Here is a 13,535-nt window from a genome sequence, read left to right as displayed (position 1 = left end):
AAGATATGTTTTATAATGGAAAAAATTCCTAGCAGATGATTCTGTGTAAAAAAGTTCACAGAAGGGAACATTTGATAAGTCTTTATAGAATCCTAAATATTAGAACATTCTTTGAATTCAGTATAAGTTGCCAGGCCAAGCAGACAGAGCAGATGGATTATGTAGAAGCTGCAGTTGGGAGTATGGCTAGGCATTTTGATGAGGGGCTGGCTGGTTCTTGCTGGAGCTGTTCTTAGCTGTTGGCTTCTTCATACTTGTCAAGGTGCTTGGGTGTCCTAGCTGCTTGGAAGTCAGGGTAAACCCCTGCACCTGGCTGCAGCTCTGTAGAGAACCCTTTAATCGTGCTTTGCCAGTGGGTGGAATAGGGCCTCTTGGACACCTGTCACTCATCCTGTGGTCAAGAACACTGGCCAGTCATGCTCTTTTTCCATTCTCACTGCTTTCTGTTTCTGTCCAACGTTACATTTACAAGCAGCCCATAGGAAGCGATAAGGACACACTTGCTTTCACAAGTCCAGGCAGGCAAACACTCATTCTTTTAAAAGTTTATTATGCTAAAAATATATCTAATACACTCAACGGTTGTGCTCTATACTGCTTTCGAGTGACCCCACTATGAGACATTACAACAGATGCCTAACAAGCTAGGAAAGATCAAGATGGAAAAATAAATTCCCAAGATAATTCTTCTGGTTTATGACACATCTAGAGAGTAAACGAGGCTCAGGTAAGTGTGTGGGTGGAGACAACACATCCCGTCACCAAAGACTTCTTTGGAGAACAAGTAGGTAGCTACTGGTACGCAGCCATCACAATGGTGCTAGCGTCCGGAAGTCTGGAAGGATTTCAGTGACCTTCCGGCGGAGCTGGTCTCGCCGTTCTTCCTTTACTCGTTCTTCTTTGGAAAATTTTACAAATGCCTTCCATGTCTGGAGTGTGGCACTGAGAATCTTCCTTTAAGGAGAAAAAGGGAAGAGGTAGAAGTCAATGGGAATTTTGACAGCAAACAATGCTATTAAAACAACAACAACAACAAAATGGGAATGACTGTGGTAAGCTTGTACAGAGACTCCACTGCTGACAGTATTGGCTTTGAGACTCTTTAGCTGATCTGGTCACAGTCTGTATACTTAACAACCAGGACCAGGAATACTGAGGGGCTTGGGCAGATGCTTTCAAGGTAAAGACCCTGACTCTATTTGGAAGAGCTCAGGGTACCCAGGCTGCAGCACTTACATAGTTTAAAACCTAATGGTTAGCACCTGTCCAGCTACCACAGAATCTCATCCAGAATTCAGAATTTCATCTAGAATTTCAGTTGAAAAAAATATGCTAATGCCAAGTGTGGAAAGATGGTGCTGGGGGGTCGCGCGTTGAAATGGAGTGCTGTGGGAAGCATGCCTGCCTCTTGAGGACTGCCCAGTGCCTACACCAGCTGTGCACTGGTGATGCTGAGGGCAGGCCCAATAGTCTCTGCCCAGTTAGGCAGCTAGCCTTTCAGAGTCTGCTGTGGGAAGAGACAGTGATGGAGAAACACATGCTGCCCTGACTCGGGGTGAGGAACATCTGAGGTGTTGAAAGGCATTACACTGAACTGAAATGGCTACTCCTTAAGAGGACAGGCCTTGCATAAAGGTCAGGAGTCAGCTGTAGCTAAGCATGTGTGGGGCACATTATAGAGAACACAAGCACAGGGTTGCCAAGGCTATTTGTAAAACGAGGGGCACTGGTGATACTTGTTCTGGCCTCATAGCCAGCAAATGAGGCCTTGAATGCACCTTAGTCATCACTAATTTTATGGCTGTTGGTTGACTGATATTTTGGATGATTTGGGTGAAAACATTACTTTAAAAAATGAGAGGGCGGGCTGGATGATGGCTCAGTGGTTAAAAGCTCTGTCTGTTTTTCCAGAGGTCCTGAGTTCAGTTCCCAGCAACCACGTGGTGGCTCACAACCATCAATACCCTCTACTGCCCCCTTCTGGCATGCAGGTGTACATGCAGGTAGAGCCTTCAAAGTAAATAAATAAAATTAAAAAAAAAAAAAAAAAAAAAAAAAGAGGGCCCCATTGAGCAGAACTGCTTCACTGTGTTCAACATCTATCCACTCAGCCCACCCCTGGTCGTCTCCAGGGCCCACTCTCAGGATGACCTTCCCTCATCCTCCTGCTATTTATAGCTCCTCTCCCCTCACTATACTCCAGGCTTGCCCATGCCTGTATTTTGGCTCTTCCTCTTGTACAGCTCTGAAACCTCAGTTCCATCTAGGGAGATAAGCAGAAATGGATAGACACACTGAGGCAAAGCTGCTCAGTGGGTAAAGTCTGAGCAGAGCTTAACGATGTGAAGGACTGAGACTGTTTGTTTACCTGAAGCTGAAGTGAGCTTTGTGCCTCTGAGGGGCAGAATAGGAGGCCAGTGGGGCAGAGATAGAGGAACCAGGAACAAAGTGGGAAAGAGACAAAGTCACAGCAGGGTTCTACACTGAGCAGATGGACTTCCTTTCTTGTTGATCGCATAGTTTTCTATTCTGACGTCACACTTCGCACCCTGAAAAGGCTTGGTATTATACTGTGTAGCTTACAAATGACAGTGACTTAGGAAAATGAGAAGGGAGATATGTATCAAGAGCAAGCTGATGTAGAGCAGGGAAACCCAGTGCTGAGCGAGTCCAGTGAGCTGCATGCTGTGTGCAGGGAGTATGTGTTCCCTTGTCAGAAAATGAAATCATGGTATCGCTCCCCCAGGGTCATTACAGTGATCAGAAGACACAGTCTGTGTGAAAGCCCTCAGGCTGAGAAAGACAGACAACTGAGGCAGATAAAAGGCAATAGGAGGCTGAATGCATATTCACAAGAGCATGAAACTCGGAGCATACTAGCTGTGAACACATTGCTGTTTCCTTGCTCAGTGTTCACAACAGCCCCGAAAGCAAATTCTGTTCTTATTCACTTTTTTTTTTTTTAAACTCTAAGGGCTTTCTTTTATTACATTTATTTATTTATCTAGTTATTTATTTATTTGTGTATGTGTGTGTTGTGTATGTCTGTGGGTGTGCACATTGCCACAGTGTAAGCATGGAGGTTAGAGGGCCCACACTGGTCTGGAGTCATCAGGCTTGGCGGCAGGCACTTTATCCACTGGGCCATTTCACCAGTCCTGTGACAGGAGGTTCAAAAGGTTATAAATCCAGAGTCAGTCACCTAGAGTCCTCACCTTCCTCTAAAGCAGATGCATTTTATTCAAAGGTAAACCCCTCGAATACTGTCACTTACTGCAGAGTTATTTCTATTTAGACCAAACTATAATACACTTGTTAGTCTACTCCCAGACCATTGATTTCTAACTACAAATTAAGAATAAACAGTTTTTGCTAGGAGCAGGCATCCTGGCATAACAAGATGTGCAAGAGATGTGCATACACAAAGTGAAAACGAAACATCCAAAAGTGACTGTGGGGCAGGGCGGAGAGGGTGACTCCCTACCTCACAAGCCCCCACCCCTCAGGGTTGTCATAGCACATGCCCACTACATATTCGCTTCCCAGGAGTGACGCTTGCTCCTAGCAACTCTCAGAACATTTCTGTACAGATGCTTAGGGAAGTTCTCAAGTTCGAATAAGCACACACTCGCATATTTGTATGGATTACATTAGTTCTCAGCAACAGGCCTAATTTTATTTAAACATTAATAACAGGTCCTCCGTACACAGAATTCAAACAAGGAAAAGCCGCACCGGAGTGTTGTGGGCTGCATGCTCAGGAGAGGAGCAGGATGTGTTCATGGAACACACCGTAAGATTCCTTTACCTGTGGAGGAATGTGTGACTGGAGAGGGGCCACTGGACAGTCATGTTCCACTCTGACCTCAGCTGTGGTGACATGGTGTCTAGTAATTACTGTTTAGATGGTTTCAGCACTTAAATTTTTGTGCTATATTTCACAATGTTTAAAAAGTCAAACTTAGAAAACTAAAATTCTGTTAGGAGTACTTGCTGCTTTTGCAGAGAAACCTGAGTTTGGTTTCTAACACCCACATTGTGGCTCATAACCACCTCTAGCTCCAGTTCTAGGGGATCCTATGCCATCTTCTGACTTACATGGGCACCAGGCATGCAAGTAGAATATATATATTTGCACAGATTCATTCTCTCTCTCTCTCTCTCTCTCTCACACACACACACACACAAAAAAAAACTCTCAAAAATAAAACTGATTAATAAGGAACATATTTGCTGAGATATCTTCCATAATCTCACATCTGGTCCCTGCCAGCCCCTATGAGGTGGACAGGACAGGCTTCCTCATCGTTTTAAGGACAGTTTCCTGTGCTGCTCTCATCCATGTAAATTGGGGGAACTGGGATTCCCACCTGACTCTGGAGGTCCCAGCAATCCCAGCCTGCATCTCAACTTTTCACAGCGCAGCAGGAGAATATATTACAGGTACCTGAGGAGTAGCGAGTTTCTTGAGCGTGCCCAGCCTTACCTGTCACAGTGTTCTCCTGCAGTCTCAAGCTTTCTCTGAGACTCAGTTCTCAGCTCCCTGACCAAGGTCAACCAGGCCCTGAAAACCTTCTTCAGTAGTAAGTGGGTGAAGAGTTTTCTGACTTCTTTCTCCAGATCATTGATATACTAGTGGATGAAGACATGGGTAGAAATAAGACAAGTGTCAGTAGACAAGTTGAGTAAGTAAAAGAACAAATGAGAGATAACCAAACAAACTACAAAGCAAAATAACAAAGGATGTAAAAGGCTGAGAGGATAACAAGGCAGCCAAGACAATAATATCCTCTGTAATTTACTGTTAACAATAACAGTAATTCAGAAACAGAAACAGGTATATGACTGACAGAGGAAGTTTCTAAAATCTCTCAAGTACTGTGGCAAAAAACAAAACAAAACAAAACAACAATCTAAGAAACAAAAGCTGAAGTAAGGATTCATGACAACATGCACACTCTTACGGGAAAGTGATGTGTGCTGGAGACTTCTTACTAACCAATGTTGACAGCATTTCAATAAGGAACGAACTAGATTCACGGTTCTATGTGCTTGAAAAACCAAAGGAAGAGTTGAGCAAGGAGAGGTATTTATTTAGTTCTGATTTTCTGAGGGGTCTCACTATATACTCTGCTCTAGCCTTGAATTCATGGCACTCTTTTTGCCTCACCTTCCCAAGTGCTGAAGTCATAGGCATGTGTCATCATGCATGGCTCTGGGAGATGCATTTAAAGTACTTTTCCTGTGGCCTTACCTGGAGCCAGCTTTGGAAGACTTTTCTACACAATAGTTGGGAATAAAACTGATCAGCCTTGGCTGTCTTCATAGCCAGACTTTCCTGGCTATACTGGAACCAGCTGAGCAGGCATTTTCTTTGTAGAGCCAAAGAGTGATGTTCTTCTGCTATCTGGGAAAAAAAAATTAATGAAAAGTAGAACTTACTCCTTAAATTTTAAATCACTTAAACATACTTAGCTAGGGAACTGATACTACACAGGAGGCATAGATAGTTACTGGACAAGAATAATCTTGAGTTGCCTGTGTCCTAAAAGAGCACCAACCCTTCCTGTTCTGTGGAGGTCATGGATTCTTTCAGGGCTGGCTGAGTATGGAAAAGGAATAAGCAGCTTCCAAGCCATCACTTCATGTCTACTAACCTTTGGACTGGGTGGCTGGCAGTGCTCTCAGTTTGCTTTCCTGGAACTTGGACAGCAATTCTATAACGGACTGCTCTTTATTATGTACTTAACCACTGTCTAATTGAGGAAATGCCAATACTTTCAATTAGTTTTATAGAATGAACTGTCACCAGGTTTAAAACTTAGACATTACCAATAAACCACAAAACCATTGATACAAAAATAACATGATGAATATTTTAATGTCTTACCAATTAAAGTCACTGAGAATATCATCCCAAATAAATACAACTCAGTTTTTATGTATGAAAAAGAGACTTACATTCCTTCAACAGACAGGAGAAAAGACCCATCTTGTGGCAGTCCTTTCTAGACAGTGGCACACTTCCCTAGGTCTCATCTAGCCACCTAGCACTGTGAACATAAGGGCATCCAAACAGATCTCCTGATGGCCGTAGTCACTGGCCAGAAAGGCCACACAGGGGGCTCTGTGACACATCCAAACCTGACAGCTAAAGGCAGAAAACATTCCATCTGTTTTGAATTTCTTTACCATTCACCTGAATGCCCTGTTCTATGTAGGATAAATGTGTTAGGGGAATTTGAGACATTTCACTGGTGTTAGATTTCAAGGATCCCTGTGGCAGAGCAGACTGCTGCTCTCTATAACAGCATTATGTACTCTTTGCAATATGATTTCACAGCACCACCCAATGGAGTAGATGGAGCCTCATTCCTTCTTAATGAGCTTGAGCTTGGTCTTATGATTGCTCTGCTCAGTGAACTATTAGTGGGCGGTGTTAGGTAGCTAGTTAGATTAGCAGCCTGGAGGACACTGGGAATGAACCACCACCTCAATGAACAGCTTGTGAAACCAAGGCCTAGAGTTAAATGGGGCTGATTATCACTCAAAAGAATGGGATCTGAATATGTCTTCAGCCCCAGGAAGAGACTCGGCATTCCAAATGGCCAGAATGTCACTAAAAACAAACAAACAAACAAACAAACAAACAAACAAACATGTATGTTGGTGCCCACAGAGGCTAGAAGAAGGTCTTAGGTTCCATAGAGCCTGAAGAAACAGCCAGTTGAGAGCCACCCAAGGGTGCTAGGAAGTGAACTCTGGTTCTTTGCAAAAGCAGCAAGCACTCAACAATGAGCTACCTCTCTGGACCTGACAGCTATCTTCTAAACCTCAGAGATTACTACCTACTTGAAGGCTTGCTAATAAAGAACAAAGATATACACCACTGCTTTCTCTTAGCTGTGAAGACTTAGCTGAGTCATCCAACTGGGTGTGTCACTCAGCTGGACAGACCAAGTCCCTGAGAAAAATCTGCTTTTTCTAGACATGTTAGAAATAGAATGCTTGCCTTAAAAATGTGAAGTGGGAGAGTGTGGTCTCTTTGGTCACTGTGCACTGTCACCTCTTGGGCGTTTCTTCTACTTTATTCTGCAATAAACTTTTACCAATTTTCTACTCTACACTCTGTTTTGATGGCGCTCACAGGGACCTGAGAGACAAGGACTCTAGAGCAAGGTCCTGGTGATGGACAGGAGAATTTGACAACTGGGCTGACAGAATTTGGCTTGGTATATATGCTAGTAAATGGCAGGGTGGAAAGTTCCACCTGAGCAGCCCTGGAACCAGGGAGGAGGGCTGGGGAGAGACTGGGACCAAAGCTTCAGCTGGCCTGCAGACTCTTGAGAGATGAGCACTAAGTTGCAATGCGCTGAGCTTGGGGGCTGTCTGTAGACTTTATCGTAGCAGAGTTCCAGCTCACTTACTGCCTTTTCTGTTGGAAAGCATGCTAAAATTGAAAGTCACCTCTATTCCTCCTACAGTGGTGATCTCTAATAAAATCATTCTAGTTTCCAAAACCTGTTAAATTACAAGTATTTAGATAACCAAACCTAAACTCTTATTCAAAACAGAGAAATACATATACTCAAACCAATTATCTTTTTTTGCTAATCACGAAGTCTGCCCCACCCTACAGCCTGACTGGGTGTTCCTGCTATCAGAGAAAGGCCTACTTTCTATGTGGGGGATGATATCATGACGGTGTACCTCAATGTTTTGCTTGCTTTGCATTCTCAGTTTCTTCCAGGGCTCCAGGCCTTTTTTCTTTAACAAGACCTTTTCATAGTGATCTTTGGCTACTGCTTCCAACTCTTGATTTCTTTTAATTCTCTTCTGTTTCTCTAGTTCTTTCTGGGGAGGAGGAAAAAAGAAACAAAAATTCCATTATTACAAAACCTGAAAAATTTCATTTAAACGAAAGGCTAACAAATTTAACATCTATCCACTAAATAGTGTGCCAATAATTATAATAAAATTCTGGAATTTTTTTAAAAAGGACTTTGCTAAAGGGTCAGGTAAAGTTGGTCACAAGCCCTACATCAATCAGAGCTATGTATTCTTGGGTTTATTCAGTATTGTTCAGAGAAATGAGCTACCACTCTCCTCATTACTAAAAAGTCAAAACACGTAGTCAAGAGAGAAATCGGGAAGCTTTCCTTATTACAGAAAAGCTAGCAATGCAAACCTTCACTAGAATTATGATTTAGAGCCTTGTATATAAATAATAATGGTCACGTGACAAGAAACTCCACCCAAAGGCTTGAAGAATATTCTTACCACTGAGTTGTTTTTCTTTCTAAGTGAACAATAAGTCCAGATGCAAACTGAAAGTATTTATCATCATCCAGAAGCCTCTGTCTTGCCTGAGCCAAAAGACTGACTGTCCCTGCTGGTTCCCTGAGAAAAAAGACACCTGTGCTCCCCACAGAAGACATGCAACATGAGCGATGTTCCCAAGAAAGATGACAGAAACTTAACGGTCTATTGTACAGATGCCATTATCTATTTCTTTACTGTCTTTTAATAAAAGCAGTCTGTAGTAAAGGTAGGAGAGAAAAGTCTACTCAAATATAGTCAGTGGCAGCAAGACACAGCTTTAAAAGCAGATTGCAAACTGCCCCTACCTGTGGGGCAGACATGCCACATACAGGTTCCTTTTTTATTCTCTAATTTCATGTCATGAAAAGGGCAGAGGTGACCCTGTTGATTCAGCAAGCTACTTTGATTTGTGCCTGCATCTTCTGTGAGGAGAGAGAGAGAGAAAGAGAGACAGAATTTTCCAATGTGATTACCTATCTACCCATCTTTATTCAAGTTCCTGAAAATGAAATGTCCTCATTCTTTAGAGAATTCTATCAAAATAACCTTTATAATCTATTTCAGATACTTGAGCTCCTTCTTGAATGGGATGACAAACATGAAAACTGTAGATAAGCATTTCTTCATGAGTAGAAAGAATAAAGGGGGAAACAGAAATGGGTTGTTTCCACACGCAGTGAATTATCCCTGCAGCAATGGCAGCTTGCAGACAGATGTAAGAGCCTGAGTTCCACCCTTTGGAGAAGCACTTGGGCTCAGTCTAAAGAACCTGCTTGCATGTACCCACAACTGATTTATTTTCTACTTTCCTGTACAGGAAGTGAATGGCAGCTGTATCCACTCTGCTGAGCTGTTGGTGTGGTATGATTCTGTTTTGAAAATACATTTATATTGGGGATCTACATAGTTGGGTTTCAAAGAGCACATAGTTCCCTCAGGTTAAAAAGTGATATTAAATATGGGTTTATCTTCTGATTTAAATTATATTTTGCATAATTACAAATGACATACAAAACCAATGTCTTAGCCACTATGTCTCAAGAGAAAGGTCAAGGGTTACAAGTATGTTAGGGGTAGTAAAGGGCATTCAACACAGTTCTAACACTAATTTTTCCTTCACTGCTGGTTCATGGAAATTAAAATAGATAATGCTGGTAAATGTCAACTTAAATAAAAGCAAATTAAACCAAAAGCAACCGACACCAACAAAAATCCCCTTTGATCCAAGGAACCCCAATGTATACTCTATTCCTCACCAAGTCTGAACCCACTGGAAAGTGGCTCCTTTCCTAGGTCACCACAGAAAGCACTCTTGTCCAGGTCATGAATGATGCCCATGTTTGCAGATTAGAGTCACTTGTCTTCTTCAGCACTGGGCTCGGTCGCATTGCTCTGCGTCTACCACCACTCCTCCCTAACACAAACACTCCTCTCACTGTTCTTCTCTCAGGTTCTCCTGGTTCTCCCAGATCTTCATCCTCTGGAAAAATAGTCACACATCTTAGGCTTTGGCCTTGCACTGTCATCTCTGTTCACCCCTTTTCCCCAGGGTTGATTCTAGTCACTTCCAGAGCACTAAAGACATTGGCATATTTGAAACTTCTAGTTTCCATATGCTGATCTTGATGTGCAAGCTTCTCCATGCACGTCATAACAGGCATCTGGCATATATATGTGTGTCCTGTGGGGCCTTTGTACCCAGTAGCTCAAATACCATCTGCTCAGAAAGGTGTTCCCATCTTTGCTTCCTCCATTATCCTCTCCTGCCTTTTCTTTATATGTTGATCACCAGTTTTTCCAAACTAACATAGGTGGCTTCGAAAGACAGGGACGCTGTCTGTCTTCATTGCTCTGTTCTAACATCCACAGCAAAGACTAGCACATAGGTAGGTATTTCACAGGTATTTACCCCAAAAGCTAAAATATGTTTACTAAACATGGAAGATGTGATTTTCTCTGGTAAAATTATCTTTTTCAATTTCCCAGTAGTTAAAAGTATATTTATAAGCTGGGTGTTGTGGCACACTCCATTAATCCCAGCATTTGGGAGGTAAAGGCAGGTGGATCTTTTTGAGTTCAAACCTAGCCTGATCTACAAAGTGGGTTCCAATTCATCAAAAAACCAAAGCCTCCCTCCCAAAGCATATTTATATGGCCATAATACAATAACTTGATAAGTAGTAGGAGAAAATATGCACCCAACAAAAAAACAATGGGACTTTAAGGACAGGTTTTTGTTTTTTCGAGACAGGGTTTCTTTGTGTAGCCTTCCTGTCCTGGACTCACTTTGTAGCCTAAACTGGCCTTAGAGATCCACCTGCCTCTGCCTCTCAGCGTGCTGGGATTACAGGTGTACACCACTATGCCCAGCTTAAGAAGGTTTTTATTTTTAGGTCACGTGAGGCCTGTGAATGGGACTCTTAAGGCTGCATTTGGTGTGCTTTCCTGTCAGGGTCACAGGGATGTGATGCCCAACAATCATGTGGTGAGAGATGCCACGCCCTTCCCGTCTTCCTCCTTCCTGAATAGAGGGCCATTCTATCACGGTCTTTTCTCTGAAGACTTCCTTTGTCTTAAAACTTATATTACATGTTGTCTTGATCAGTCTTGTCAACTTAACACTAGCTAGAGTTTCTGGGAGTAAGAAAATGCCTCCATTAGGTTGTAGACAAATCAGTGGGGCATTGTTTTGATTGGATGTGAGAGGGCCCAGCTCACTGTGGGAATTGCCACGACGCCTGGGTATGGAGTCGTGGTGGTATATAAGAAAGCATGCTGAGCGAGCCATGGGGAGCAAGCCAGTAAGCAGCAGAACTCCACTGTCTCAGCTTCAGTTCCTGCTTTGGCTTCCCTAATAATGATCTGAAGCCATGAGTCAAACTCTTCTTCCCCAAGCTACTTGTGGACGTGTTGTTTATCACAGCAATAGAAAACCAAGACACATGTCCTTCTCCACACACAGAACTCAGCATATCTTATATGTTGTATTCTGAGAAATATAGTGATTGTCCCTGAGACAATCTGTCAGCAATAGTAGGGTTATTCTTCTATCTGCTTAGAAAATATAGTACTTCTACATAACAGTCTGCTGATAAATTCAGTGAGCAAAAACCTGCCAACTAGAAGTTAAACCAGATTCTCCTCAAAGCTGTCCAGCCACATTCAGCTGACAAAGTCCTAGCAAGCACTGGCTCAGCAGTGCCGCTGGGTCTCTGCCATCAATGGAAATAACATTACTATGGCCCTAGAGGGTGTGTATGTGGGTCAGCTATATGAAATCTACAAGGGAGCCAGGAACTGCCTGTAGAGAACATGATGCCTCAAAAGCAGTAAGAGCACCTGACAAAGAGTGTGCAAGCACGCCGTGCACAGCATGTTCACAGAGAAGGAAAAGGAGACAACTGACATGTACACTTTAGAGCTGAAATCACTCAAGGAAGGCTCAGTCACAGCCAGGCTGCAAATGCACTGATCTCAAATTTAGAAGGTTACAGACTGAATGGAAACTGGTCTGTGTAAAAGGCTTTTTGTCTGTTGCTATGGGCTGGCATTTCTAAAAAGGAAAGGTTTGGGCTTGGTATAGTGAGATAAAACATTCTCCTGGTTAGTAATTTTTCTTTATTATCATTTTTGGTTTCTTCAAGCATTTTGCTTCCAATAAGAAAAAAAGCTGGACAGAAATGAGAACTGATGTCTTTTTGTGAACTGATCTGAGAGACATAATCATCTCCCACACTGGAGAGACAGCACCATTAGGAAGGCACAGGAGCATTTGATTACCAGGAAAGGCAGAAACTATAAAATGCTGAGCTGATAAGGTAGAAATTTTGGTGAAATGCTTGGTGTGTGTATGTGTAGGTGGTGGTCAAAGTGTACCACTGTGAGAAGGTGGTCTCACTCTTCTATAGACTTTTCTTTTATGAGCCTCAATATGTTTCCACAGAGATGTTAGGGAGACTCAAGAGGCAGTTTCCTGAATGATCTGTCTGTCTAGGGGAAAGGAGTGACAGCTCAAACTGCCCAGAACATTGTTCTTCCAGAAAATGAAGGCTCTCTCTGCTGGTACCTCCTGAGTGAGAGCAGAGGGACTGGAGCCCACACTGTGGCTAGGGAGGAAACTTTGGGAAGTCTGCCAGATGTGACCCCTCCCCACCAACCAGCTGCTGCAGAGAAGGGCTCATAGTCACAAAGTTAGGAGAGAAGGGAGGTGCATCAACAGTCCAACCTCTACAGCAGAAACTCCAAAGCCAGAGCTGCGCACGCCCAAGACTGAAATGTAATCAGAGTGGAGAAAGCTCCCCTCCTCCCCTAGCCCCACCTCATCACCTACTTACAAATACTGTGTTACCAAACAGGAGTAACTGGAAAGGACATGGCCTCTGGGGACCAGCACGTGGTGAAGACCCAAAGCCAAAGTGACACCGTGACACCTCTGGTGTCCATAGCAACAACAAAAGCCAATAGTAGTAACCACAGCAACAATAAATATCAAACAAAACCCAATTCCTGCCTAGATTAACACAAATCTCCACACTAATGCCCTAAACACTTAAATTTTGACCAGTTAAATTTTAAATACTGTACGACAATGTTAGAAACTCCAGTGGAAAAGGTAGACACCACTCAGTATCAGATAGTAACTACAGTAGACACAAAAACCATAAGGTTCAAAACAGAAGTGCTAGACATTAAAAACATGGTGACAGAAATGAAGAGGGCCTTCAACGTACTTATTAGTAAGTGAAATAGGTGAAGAAAGAACAAGGCAACTTGAAAATATGAACAAGGAAGACATAGTAACTGTAAAGAAAGAAGAGAGTGAATCATCTGAGAAACCTAACAGTGGCATGAAACATAACAGTGGTACATCTGAGAAACGTAACAGTGGCATGACTGGGGACCCAGAAGAATGAAAAGAAGAGGCAGCTAAAATATTTTAAGAACAATGGGTAAAAATATTTTTAAAATTTGTGATAAAACACAGAGCTATATATCCAAGAAGCTTAAATCTACTAAGCAAGGCGAGCAACCTAACAAACCAACCATTATCTAGAAATCATATATTCAAGAGGGTTAAAATGAGACACAGTCTTAGAGACAGGAGAGGAAGGAAAGAAATTCACCAACTGTTACAGACTCAAGTCCTTATGTTGAAACCCTAACTCTAATGTAGCAGTAAGTGGATCTGTGTAAGGAGCAGTGAAGAGTGGATA

General features: G+C 42.6%; 1 protein-coding gene across 3 annotated transcripts in view; it reads right to left on the bottom strand.

Annotated features, from left to right (window-relative positions):
* Window positions 1-569: 569 nt before the first annotated feature.
* Window positions 570-13,535, bottom strand: part of Ccdc191 (coiled-coil domain containing 191) — a 66,435-nt gene continuing 53,469 nt past the window's right edge. For 2 of the 3 annotated variants that reach the window (XM_055625240.1, XM_055625241.1), the window contains exons 14-17: window positions 7,711-7,854; window positions 5,255-5,407; window positions 4,487-4,632; window positions 570-954 (exon numbers count right to left, since the gene is read on the bottom strand). In XM_055625240.1, coding sequence (XP_055481215.1) covers window positions 810-954; window positions 4,487-4,632; window positions 5,255-5,407; window positions 7,711-7,854 — 588 coding nt within the window. In that variant the 3' untranslated portion in view covers window positions 570-809. Of the gene's footprint in view, window positions 955-4,486; window positions 4,633-5,254; window positions 5,408-7,710; window positions 7,855-9,578; window positions 9,803-13,535 lie in introns of those variants that run through there. The other variant, XR_008722178.1, reaches the window with a different exon arrangement.

This window comes from Psammomys obesus, unplaced genomic scaffold (assembly GCF_907164565.1).
Source record: "Psammomys obesus unplaced genomic scaffold, mPsaObe1.curated_primary_1811, whole genome shotgun sequence".
Taxonomy (NCBI): Eukaryota; Metazoa; Chordata; class Mammalia; order Rodentia; family Muridae; genus Psammomys; species Psammomys obesus.
The sequence above is the reverse complement of the archived record's forward strand: the minus strand, read 5'-3'. Positions and strand labels throughout refer to the sequence as shown.